General features: G+C 45.9%; 1 protein-coding gene across 1 annotated transcript in view; it reads left to right on the forward strand.

Annotated features, from left to right (window-relative positions):
- Window positions 1-6,387: 6,387 nt before the first annotated feature.
- The window catches only part of LOC130121479 (bone morphogenetic protein 1-like), a 46,856-nt gene continuing 40,074 nt past the window's right edge, over window positions 6,388-13,169 (forward strand). Inside the window, exon 1 of the mRNA XM_056290281.1 lies at window positions 6,388-6,532. Coding sequence (XP_056146256.1) covers window positions 6,388-6,532 — 145 coding nt within the window. The remainder of the gene's footprint in view (window positions 6,533-13,169) is intronic.

Below are 13,169 nucleotides of genomic sequence, written 5' to 3' on the forward strand. Positions count from 1 at the left end.
TTTAGCCAACTCTGAACCTAACTCTGAGCTGTGAATTGATGAACCCTGAGCTGGGAAACTCCCAGTTTTCGGTTCCAGAACGAGTAACTTCAGTCAACTCTGAGTACGTTCACTCTGAGTTAAGCGCGTGCATGAGGACTATAAAAAGCCATCATCAACGGAGCGCCAATACTAAGATTTACCATGGCAACTGGTGAGGAATAAAAGGTCATCCTACTTCACCCCAACGGAGTTAGACGTTCTAATGCGTGCTTATGGCAAGCATGAGCATAATTAAAAAAGAAAAGAAAAAGCAATACAGCTGCAGCAGCAAAGCAGAGAGAATGGGCGTGGGAGACAGTGGCAGCTCCTGCCAAATCTCTCGGGGAGGGGGGGGTTGTTAATGTGATGGCTAAGGTGACCCGTTCAATGGGTAAATTAAGCAAAGTCAGCTAGTTAAGTTGGCATTGTCACATTGCATTGTACAATTTGTTTTGTTATGGTCATCTCACGTAGCAATACCACTAGTAACCACTAGACAGAGACATAAGACAAGGATTGTTCTTTAGCCTACAATGTGGACAGTTACATTCAGGAGCTCATTGTAAATGTCCTGAAAATTATTTTGGCTCTATAATGACAACAATCCACTGTGGTCATCAACATATAGACTGTCATCTATCAGTTTGCCCTCACAAATACCTTTGAATGTGAAAAGAGAGAGAAATTGCCATTAATCAAATACAATTGAGTAAAGGCTCTGGTCATCTCCCGGCTGGACTACGGCAACTCCCTCCTTGCCGGCATCGGCCATCAGACCTCTGGAGCTTGTTCTGAAAGCTGCAGCTCATCTGGTGTTCAACCGCCCTAAATTCTCCCACACAACTCCCCTTCTCATGTCCCTACACTGGCTCCCAGTAGCTGCTCGCATCCAGTTTAAGACTCTGGTGCTAGCCTACAGGGCAGTGAAAGGAACAGCTCCTTCCTATCTCCAGGCCATGGTCAAGCCCTACACCCCCGCCCGACCACTTCGCTCTGCTGCCTCGGGACGCCTGGTTGCCCCGTCGCTCAGAGGCCCCTACTGCCGATCGACCTGGTCACGGCTCTTTTCTGTCCTGGCCCCACAGTGGTGGGATGAACTCCCCACTCATGTCAGGACAGCAGAGTCGCTGCCCATCTTTCGGCACAGGTTGAAAACTAACCTCTCTAAGAACTACCACCCTGTTACTTGTTCTTAGCACTTATTGTATTCACTCATTTAAAAAAAAGCCTCTTTCTTGCACTTTTATTTTAGCACTGGTTTTGCTCTTAGATGCTTGTTTAGATGCACTTATGACCTCTGATGACTAATAGTTCTCCTGATTTCCTACGTTAAATACACTTATTGTAAGTCGCTGTGGATAAACGCGCCAGTTAAATGACTGTAATGTAATGTAAAGTCTCCACTCTCACAATAATCGCATTCAGTCTTCATCAGATAGGCTTGCTTTCACCAGCTAGCGCTCAACCACTCTACAAAACTTCACACAGTCGATAAGACAGGCTAGAATGTGACGGTTCTTGCTCAGCTCATTGTTAACACGATGCACAGCTATCCTGTAGCTCTCGTCCGACTGGGTGGCAATTATGACCCTCCTGAAAGCTAAAGTTTCAGGCAACTGTCCATATGCATCTTCGATATTTCGTGCATTTTCACCTTGCATGTCGGTGACACCCATAGTTGTCCAAGTAACCAGGCGGCTTTATAACAATATAATAGAAATCTCATATCTCTCATCATCAGCCGCTTCTCCGGGGTCAGGTCACGGCGGCAGCAAACTAAGTAGGGCACTCCAGACGTCCCTCTCCCCAGCAATGCCCTCCAGCTCCTCATGGGGGATCCCAAGGCGTTCCCTGGCCAGAATGAACATGTAGTCCCTCCAGCAAGTTCTGGGTCTACCCCGGGGTCTCCGCCCAGTTGGTCCTCCTGGACCAGTCTGTGATGGCGGAAGTCGGCACGCTACTGTCACCCATGGCCCCAACAACAGGCGGAGCAAGGGGGTGGTATGGAGAGAGTCTGTCCTGGTGCAGCACCACCATGTGCCCCTGGCTGGGCATGTGCACCCGGTACACCACCTCAGACAGTCAGTCCATGACCTCTCTGGGCCCCTGCCAGTGTGGGGGGGGATCCCTTTGTGCGAAGAGGACAATACACCCATACCTTGTCCCCTCACATGAAGGCCTACCCAAGGCACCAGGTGTCATAGGCCCTCATTTGCTGTACCCCGGAGTTGGCCTGGATCTGGCAGGTGTAGTCATGGACCACTTGCAGGCAATCCATCAGTCCCCGGAGGTAGTCCATCTCTTTTCCCCCAGTAATCTCAGGTTCAGGCGGGGTCCCAAACATCAAGTCAACCGGTGTCTGGAGTTCCTGTCAAAACATTAGGGCAGCAAGCATGCACTGGCTGGATTCCTGAACAGCAGTCCGGTATGACCACAGGGCCAAGGGCAGGTGACAGTCCCAGTCCCGCTGATGATGGCTGGTGAGAATGTGGCCAGGGTATGACTGAACTGATCCACCAGCCCATCACTTTGAGGATGGAGTGGTGTCGTCCTCATCTTCTTCACCCCCAGCCACTGGGAGACGTCACTGAAGACCTGGGACTTGAAGATCCAACCCTGGTCACTGTGGAACTCGGCGGGAACTCTGAAGCGGGCGAACATCTCTTCCACCAGCCTCTCCGCTGTTGTGGTAATGCTCTGATCTGGCACCACATATGCCTCTGGCCACTTTGCCAGAATTGGTGATGGAGAAAGGTGCAAGCATGTCCACACCTACCCACTGTATTTGGGCTCCCACCAAGTACTGCTGAAGTGGGGTGTGGGAGCGCTGGGTTGGTCCCTTCTGGGTGGTGCAGGAGTCGCAGCAGTGCATGTGTAGCTCCACGTCTCATTGTCATAAATGCCAGTAGAACTGCCCCCTGAGGTGGTGGAGGGTCTTACCATTCCCATAGTGTCCCATCCCCACCAAGCCATGGACCATCTAGAGAACCTGGGGACAGAGCACATGGGGCACCAATAGCTACAGGAGGTCATTTTCTTATCTGGGAGCTTGCCACCTCCGATACGCTAACCTGTTGTGTATAGCTCAAAGATGCCCCATTCAGAGTGGTAAGCCTTTACCTCGGGCCCCAGCAGTGTTACTTCTGTCCACTTTGGGTGCTGCCCCATCTCCAGCCAGCCCCTCATCAGCACCAGGGTCACATCTGCCTCCTGCTGCTGCCCCGGTTGCTGCATGGTCAACGGGAACCACTTCTCCTCATTGCTGGTGGTCTGGACAGCTTCATCTGGCCTCATTCCTCTTGCCGCTGGCAGTAGCAGCACTCCAATGCCACACAGGGGTGCTGGAAGAGCATGTTGCCATGATGTCGTGCCATCTGATGCTGGATTTCAAAGTCATACCCTTGACGGGCATCCAGCCATCAGGCCACTGGCTTTCAGGATAGTTACATTTCAGGAACCAAGTAAGTGAGGCATGGTCGGTGTGGATGAGGAAGTGTGTGCTGTGCAAATACAGCCGGAAGTGCCGAAATTTGCATTGGGTGATGCAGTAGTTCTTTACTGCCTAACTCAGGGCATGAATGAAGTAGGCCACGGCATGCTCCCCATCTCCTCCCCACTGGGAGAGGACAGCCCCAATTCCCACATTGTGAAGACTGGCATCAGTGTCCACGATGAAGGACTTTTGGACATCGAGGTAGGCCAAGACTGGGGCTTCAGTGAGAGCTGCCTTGATGAGTTGGGTGAAGGCTGCAGCACAGGCGTCGTCCCCACTGAATGGTCGGCCCTTGTCGGTCAAGCAGTGGAGTGGACTGGCGATGGTGGTGAAGTCCCGGATGAAACGGTGGTAGTATGACGCCAGGCCCAGGAAGCTTTGCAGCTCATTGACGTTAGCAGGAGTTGGCAAGTCTCAAATGGCAGCCACCTTAGCTGGGTTGGCCGGTGCTATACCACGCGCATTATGTGGCCCAAGAACTTCATCTCCCTCGTCAGCAGGTGACACTTTACAGTGTTAAGCCGCAGCCCAGACTGACGGATGGCAGTGAGGACCTCACACAGGTTGGACAGGGCATGTACCAGCAGGTCGTCGAGGTAGATGACACAACGGTACATTGCAACGGTACGTGGCTCAAACATGTATGGCTGAATCTTTGCGATGTTTGCTCTAATGCTAGCGCGCCACTCTTTCACTGGTCAACCTAGAGCAAGCAGCGGTGGTGGGTGGAGTGCGAGGCCTGTGATATTTGCATATTCATTGATCCTGAATTACTCAATGAGGGAGAAAGAGTAGATGTGTTTCCAATCCCTTTTCAGGCGTTTTATTCATTTTTTGTTTTCCTTTTTAAGTGGGAAAACCATGTTAAACAATGTATTAATCATCTCAGAGTATTTCTAAACTTTAAAACGTGTCTGGGGTGTCCAGGTTGCATGACGGTCTATTCCGTTGCCTACCAATGCATTCGAACCCCCTTGTTACCTCTGGCTCGGGCGTCTGTTCGGGGGGGAGGGGGAACTGGGGGGAATAGCATGATGCTCCCATGCGCTACAGCCCCCTGGCAAAAAAGTGGGAAAGGTCAGAGAAAAAAGAAAAAAAATGAGGCAGATGCTGCAAAGTTAACTTATTTAAAAATGCCAAGGCCAGTGATGAGCACACTGGTGAGACGTCTTCTCGCCACCTAAGGCAGGACATGCTATTCTGTTCTATTCTATTCTGTTCTATTCTATTCTATTCTATTCTAGTCGCTGCTTAAGGCTGTTTTCTAAACGATGTCAAGGCGAGGGTTGTATCATGGCTCAGCTGATAGTCACTCTGGGTCTGCTGCTATAGGGTGCAGGCATGCTGCTTCTCACAGCCTGACAATAGCAGTGAATGGAGCCATTTAAATAGTGTCGGTAGCACGAAATCTTGACTTTTAAACCTGATGAGTGAATTGCATCAGATCAGCTGCAAACAACGATGATGATTGACTATAAACAGAGCGCGGTTAATTAATGTCCAATGTCAGACACATTTCCAGATCACTAGGCCAGGCCTACATTAAGGAAAGCTTTTGTCTAGTGTGAAAATTGAGTTTGGCTATTTTGTGTCATGATGACAGCATTTCATTTTGTCATAGACTACATTCACGACATATGATTCTGTCGTATTTGTTTTATTTCAATTGCAGATTGGAGTATAAGTGCGCCGAGAATTGGGTTGCCCACTGTCAAATGAATAAAATCCTAAGTGCGCCTCTTGTGGTGCCAACTTTTCCTTAAAGCTGTTTCTTGGCTATTTATTTATTATATTATTTTATGAAACCCTGTAAGTGCCCTTGTTGTTAGGGTACTAACTTGATAGCTATCGCTTACCCTATATGTTATGAATTACCTGATATTGTTTTATCCAACTCATAAGTGCGTGTATTGGGGAAAAGAGAGGCTGGTCAAGAAGAAATTTGCCAGGGCTGATTTTTTGTCCCCAGTCCAACCCTGCAGATGTCTGTCAAACGTGTCTTTGTGTGAGTGTCTTAGTTTTTAGATAAATTCTAAGGAGTTTGTTTTGTTTTGTTTTGCTTTGTTTTGCTGTTTTTGCCAACCACAGTTCTTTCAGCTGGTTTTTAGGACTAACAAGAATATGGCTGTTTATTCCACGTTGCATTGCTCTCCACGCAACGAGCTCCCAGATTACAAATATTGGGATGAAATGGAATCATGGTTTTTTGAAATTATAAGTACGCACGCGCGCGCGCATTCGCCTGCCTGCCCGCGCACACACAAACGCGCGCGCGCGCACACACACGCTCATCTTCCTTCCTCTCTTAAAGTTCGTTGACACTTTTTCTTTTTTTCGTGTAGTCCTGAGCAAGGCACACACACACACACACACACACACGCTCATCTTCCTTCCTCTCTTGCTATAGTGACTTTAAAAGTTCGTTGACACTTTTTCTTTTTTTCGTGTAGTCCTGAGCAAGGCACACACACACACACACACACACACACACACACACACACACACACACACACACACACACACACACACACACACACACACACACACACACACACACACACACACACAACGATAACCCACCTGTCAGTCTATCTAGACGTGGGTTTACTCCCGCAGTATCTCCGCCTCTGCCAGTGAAATGATCGATCTCGGTTTTGCGGCAGGTTGCCTGCGCGAGGCGAGCTGGGCTTTTGGCTGTGCGCCCGGTCCTACAGTATGTCAGCGAATCACTGAACCAGAATGAAGACATGCGGAGAAGTAGCGCCGTGTTTATAAAGCCGTTTTCACCGTCGCTCTCCCGAAACCGTGCGCGTCCACATTTCATGCCGTAGACTCACACCAGCCTACCTTTCCTAAATATGTGATCGTAAGTCATGGCAGTCGTTCACAACTACCTGTTCTTACTCTGTGGTCTGCGCGTTTTACTCTCGGTTGATCTGGAGTTGGTGGACACAAGCAATCCCATATACCACCTAGGTGCCCCAGATGTAATCGACTACAAGGATCCTTGTAAAGCTGGTACAGTGTTTTTGTTTTCACTTTTTCTTTTTTTTAACCCATCTCGGTGTTTTTAATTGTCTTTATACTCATTGTGTGTTTCAAGCAAATGTATAATTTTCACTGCTTAAACGGTCATCCACAACCCTCCGAGGCCTGGTCTGTGGTGGGCAAGGGTAATTTACAGGGTAATTTTAATTTGTTATTATGTTTTGTGAGATTTTGATTGCGGTAAAAAACAAATAAAGGTGATGCTTAATTGGAGATTATATGTTGCATCATTTCCAAGTGATGCAAATCATTTTATCTACTCAGTCCTATTCTAGACGGGCCCAAGGAATAAAACCCTGTTGTAAACGCTGTCCAAGAAGTTGGTATAGCGAATTTTGAAAGTTTTTGATAGTAGTTCATGTGGATTCATGTCCCTGTCACCTGCTGATTAAAAATTAGTACATTTTAAAAGCTTGTTCTCGCGTGTTAAACCGTGATCACACGGAGTAGCTCACATTTTCTGAGACAACCATCAAATATGAGAACTTTGCAATTCAAATTTCAATTTGCTCAGACCTCATCAAATTACATGGTCAGATCTATCCTGAGCACCTATAAACAAGAGTGGCGTGCAAGTGAAATGTGTTTTGCGTGTGGGTGCCACTACACAGTCCAGTTGTTGGTATTTTGTTGTTGTCAGTGCGACCATCAGATAACCATCAGATAACTGCATCTTAGCTGTTTCACTTGGCATGCCTGGATTACTGCAACGTTGTTATTCGGTTAGATTCAGCCATCCTTAATTCACAAGTTGACCTCAATTTATGATGTCCGGCTTTCAAGTTCAGTCATAACTCAAGCGTCAGGTTTTAATTCATTTGTTAAGTTTCTAAAATGGCACACCAAGCTGAAAGCAAGGAAAGACTAATTGTCCTGACTGTTCACACTGGAATACTTAATATATTAGATATATTTTGAATGACAAACAGAAGTTCATTTAAAAGAACATTTCTAAAAAATTTAAAAAAGTGATTTTTTTAAAAGTAAATAGAAGTATGATTCCAGTCTCGATTCTTAGAGACATGAATTCAAGTTGTGCAAAGCAGTTATATCTTTATCATGTTTCATGTTATGCACGTTCCTCTGTATAGCTGTTGAAAATTCACCATTTTCTAAAAAGTTCAGATAATTCTTTTAGTAACTATGGGGGTCTCCGGCTGATTAGGCCCCATTTCATTTGAGACTGTTAAAACTTCCAAAACACACCACTCCTCCTTGAGGCCGTTGCCTGGAGACTAGAGGTCATTGAGGCCATGCCAGAGCAGTCCTCGGCTGGACGCTGGTGAAATCCCTCTGGCTGCAGGGCATGCGGTATGCACTGCAGGGGTGACAGTCATTTACAGTCACCCTTTGCATGAGTGAGTCCACTTCAAAGGCCAGTACAGGGCCTGCAGGGTCGTTTTAGTTGGATTTTTTTGGCCTTCAGAGAGTCTTACATCACACGAGGAAATAGGATTTAATGGGGGAATACTGATGTGTGGCAGTTTGCTTTACCTGTTCAATGCAAGATGCTGAACCATGCCTTATGTGAAATCAAAATAGTGGAAATCAAGGCTTGAAAACTCCCCTCAGTGACAAACACTTTACCTGCATGGGATTGATGATATTATTTCTTTTTAAGCCACTGATGGCAATGCTAGTGATTATCACTACCAAAGATAGAAATATTGAGATATAGTGTCTGCTATGGCATCTTAGTAGGAGCCAGCATTTGACTGGCTCATTAAGCATTTAGGCATGCAACAGAATTATCTGAAGTCCATACAGCTTCATTATGATGAATTCTTCAACAGCATGTTGTCAGACATTTACGTCTCTGCCAGCATAATAGAGTATATATTATACCAGCATGTCCTAATAGAAAAGAAAACCGCTATTTAAAACAAGATTCGGTGCTGTCTCTTAATTAGACTTGCACATAATTGTTTTTTAATGCCAGTACTTCGAGAAATTTAGAGATTTGAGAACTTTAAAACTTCTGTCATAGATCTAGTCAGGCTATACATTTACTTCCAACAGTCTTAGTCTGATTTGTACTAATCCTAATGGGACAAACTAATTGTGACCTTGTATATTGGTAACTATTAATCACTATTTAACTTATAGAGAAACAGTCAAAATGTCATTGATAGTGATATTTGGTTGGGGAATTAATAAAGAAATCTATGCAGGTTTCAGAAATGTAATACAGCCACTGTTTAGCACTACATGTGCTACTGTTAGCTAGTTAGCAGAATTACGTTGATCAGCACTGTGCACCCACAATCCTCTAAAATATTCAGTAGTCATGGCTAACCTTTGAAATTACATAGGCAGTCTGAAGCACCAACACGTTAATGTTTATGGGGAAATATGTAGTGTAGATTGTGCTCAGGAGGTTTGTGTGCTGATCAAACTCTGCATGAGACCAACAGGGACGTATGTTGAACTCCATTTGGGGTACAGACATGCATGAACAAGGAGACAATATGCATATAGGAAAGCTGGTGGAGTGTTGGTCTTTGTCTATCATGAAATTAGTTTTCTCAGCATGAATGTATCAACTGTCCAAACAGGAAATCAGTAGCATACTCCAATGTTGGTTCAATCCATGAAGCCCAGTCTGACCTGCAGTTCATTTACCCTTAGTTCATAGCAGTTCATGTTCATATGTATAGAGCAGCAGATCCTTAAAGTCCTGTAAGTTGCGACGTGGGGCCTCCATGGATCGGACTTGTTTTTCCAGCTCATCCCACAGATGCTCGATCGGATTGAGATCTGGGGATTTGGAGGCCAAGGCAACATTTTGAACTCTTTGTCATCTTCCTCAAACCATTTCTGAACAATTTTTGCAGTGTGGCAGGGCAGATCATCCTGCTGAAAAAAGGCCACTATCATCAGGGATTATCAAAGAAGGTTGAATCAGTTCATCTAGATGCTGTAATGTCCACAAATACATGGGACGACTGTGTGAGCGAATAACTGGGGCTTTTTTTTATCACTCTCGTTCTGTCATTCATACATCCATGCTGTGTGTCCTGCATACATGCTTGTTCCTCCTTCCTACTTCTGTACTCACCCCATAACCCCTTGCTTCTCTTAAAGAGGTATTCTCTATTAAAGTCTGAACATCACAGATACGTTTTTTGACAGATATGTTTCACCACTCAACTAAGTGACATCTTCAGTCTAAACTGACTGCAGGTATCCCCACCCCTTATACACAACACAGTTGCATAACGACCAAATATGAGTGTGACCATTAACTAGAATTTCAAAGGCCACGTGTACAATTCGCAGAGGATTTGGGAATGTTTGCAATCAAAGCATTATAAGATGGCAACAGATGTACTCTTAGTCCACCCCCCCCCCCACTCTCTGGTTCAGGGAAGGTTGTTCCCTCTTAACATAGATGGCCTCTTTGACTCCCCATTCAAACCATCGTTCCTCCCTATCAAGGATGTGCACATCCTCATCCCTGAAAGAGTGGCCACTGGCCTTTAGATGGGTGTAGACTGCGGAGTCCTGGCCTGACGTGTCAGCTGTCCTGTCTTGTGCCATTCTTTTGGCCGGCGTCTGTTTAGTTTCCCCAATGTAGAAGTCACAGCAATCCTCCTTGCACTTAACCGCACACACTATACTGCTCTGCAGCATGTTTTTGGGGTTTGAAAGCAACTGAGACACGGATTTTTTAAAATATGCGTCTCAGCTTTTCCAACACTCCCGCCACATACAGAATCACCACTGGTTTACGCTTAGGCAGCTGCTGTCCTCCTCTCTTCGATTAGCTGGTGCACTGTTTGGATGTCTTCCTGGCTTTGACAAACACACAGTTAGGATAACCACGCTTAACCAGGGCCTGTTTAATGCAGGGTTTCTCCCCTTCCCCAGCCACTGTGTCAGTGGGGACATTGTCAGCTCAGTGGTACAATGTCCTAATGACTCCTAGTTTGTGCTCCAGTGGATGATGAGAGTCAAACTTTAAGTACTGATCAGTATGTGTTGGTTTACAGTAAACATCAACAAACCAATGTCCCCCATCAGCAATTGCAATTCCACAGTCTAAGAAGGCTAACCTGTCATTTTACATATCCTCCCTGGTGAACTTGATGTGGTTGTCCACAGAGTTAATGTGGTCAGTGAAATGTGGTACATCCGGAGATTTAATTTTAACCCAGGTGTCGTCCACAAATCTGAACCATTGGCTAGGTGGTGTTCCTGGATAGGACATCAGAGCCCTTTTCCACTTCTTCCATATACAAGTTGGCCACTACAGGGGAGACTGGGGAATACATAGCATACTCATGTCTGCCTATAGTACTGTCCCCTGTGTGTGAAGTATGAGGACTGAAGATATATTACAGGAGCAGACACACTTGGTCAGTGTTAGGGTGGTCATATTGTTAAGGGTGGGGTCGTTTTGTAATTTCATATGGCTTACCTCCACTGCTTCATCAGCAGGATGTGAAGAGAAACTTAACATCATACTAAGAGACCATTGTTTCACCCATCTCCATACTAGCATCCCTCACCTTATCCACAAAATCCATAGTGTTCTGAATGTGATGTTCATTACTGCCTACCAACAGGTTAATAATAGACGCAAGAAACTTAGAGATGTTATAGGTCAGAGTTAATCATACAAACAATAGGATGTAATGGCACATCCTGTCGATGTAGCTTAGGTAAACCATTCAGACTAGGTGTAGCGTCCCCCAGGTATAATCTGTGGTACAAAATTATGTCAATAGCATTGTCCTGTTCTAACAGCTTCAAACAACCTATCACCTTTTTCTTGTAACCACTGCCTGGATCTTGTTTCAGGGGCTCATAAGTATTTGTGTCACTAACACAATTGTCATACCTTTCTCATGATAGACTGTCTGGTTTAATACAAAAGTGCATCTGCCTTTGTCCGCTGAAATGATGATGCTGTTATTGTCCTTACTGAGAGTTGTGAGAGCTTTCCTCTCGTCTCGCATTGCTCAGACAGGCTGAATCTTTCGTCTGCAGTTGCTCCGCTTCCGGGTCCGCAATGTTGTTTCCTCGGATCGCTGATTCCGTGGCTGTGATCAGTTCCACTAGTGGGATTTCCCTCGGCATAACAGCAAAATTCAGCCCCTTAGCAAGGATGTCTTTCTGCCCCTGGGTGAGTTGCCTGTCGGACAGTTTCTTCACCCACGTGTCCGCATCGCCGGCGTGTGTCCGGCGTCCGTCTCTCTGCCTGCCGATGTCTCTGGCGTGCAGCAAGTAGGTCGAACTTCTTTTGCTGCCTGGTTTTCAACTTTTCGTGTTGAGCTAGACGAGCCTTCTCCGTGAACTCAACCGCACATTGGAAAGTGGTCTCATCTGGACGCGACACGAGTCTCCGTTTGATCTGCTCCTCTTTGGCATTCAAAGCGTCGATAGTAAAATTGGTTTGTCTCACCCGTTTCGTTCAACAGCTGGCTCTGTGCCTGCTGGAGGATCTGCTTAGCTCGGTGGCCCTTGACCGAAGATGTCATTTGCAGGCTCTTGGGCGTAACTCCGCTGTGTCTCAGGTGGTTCCTGTAGTCTGCCATTTTACGTGCTGTTTGCTCGTACTCACGTACAAGTTTAAGGCAATCCTCGCCGAAACGAGTGGCAATGTCTTGATACATGCTCCATAATCTAGGTAAGAAAATCAAAGAAGGTTTATTCAGTTCATCTGGATACAACGTTTAATGACAGATACGTTGTATCCATCATGTGCCCAGGGGCCGTCCGCAATGGGATAAAAAAAAAAAAAAAAGTATGCAGGTTTTTTTTATGTCGGGGTCCACACATATATGACACAAGGTGTTATGTATGCACACATCGACAGTGCTGCATTTGATTTGGTGCTGTTCTATTGTGCTGGGATCGATTGGTGATGCCTGCGGGCTCTGGGTTGTTTGATCGGGTTTGACCCATTCTCTTGATAATTATCCAATCAGAATGAAATAAAAGTTGTTTCCAAGAAAATTAAGTCTCATGATTGACTATTATGGTGAGATGGCTGGGCAGGTGGTGACAGGTGAGCAAGCGGCAATCGATAGGCTAACGATCAAGGTGGGTGGGCATAGCGAGCAGGTGGTTTACATTGCACAGATTCAAGATCAGTTTTTCTTAAACTAAGTCAAGGTTAAAACAGTTGAATTATTATTATTATTATTTTTAACCTGACCCACTATCAGTTAGGTTTTATGAATGTGTGGGAAAAATTGTCAAGCAGCAGAAAATGGACGGCGTTAACCAAAAGCCCAGCGGGGCTGCCAAAAGAAAGTAAAGAATAGAAAAGGAAGTGAAAGAAGCGACCACAATAAAAAATGTTCCGCTAATAAGTTGGGGTTTTTTTCTTCTTCAAAAAACCTAAACAAAGTGAAGGAGAGGGCGTTCCGATGGAGGATGTTGGATTGCAGCAGCAGCCTCAGCTAGCTAGTGTAAACTACTAATAAGACACGTTAGCCCCCTAGCTAGCGGGTCTGACCCTTTAGCCGAGCGGTTAGTGATGTCGCCTTGTGGTGCAGTACACCTCGTATCGAATCCCGCACCGGGCAAGAAAATAACCGATTACACTAGCTAGCAACGAATACGTTAGCCCGGAAGTCTTTAGCTGCAGCAGCGACAC

This window comes from Lampris incognitus, chromosome 12, assembly GCF_029633865.1.
Source record: "Lampris incognitus isolate fLamInc1 chromosome 12, fLamInc1.hap2, whole genome shotgun sequence".
Lineage (NCBI taxonomy): Eukaryota > Metazoa > Chordata > Actinopteri > Lampriformes > Lampridae > Lampris > Lampris incognitus.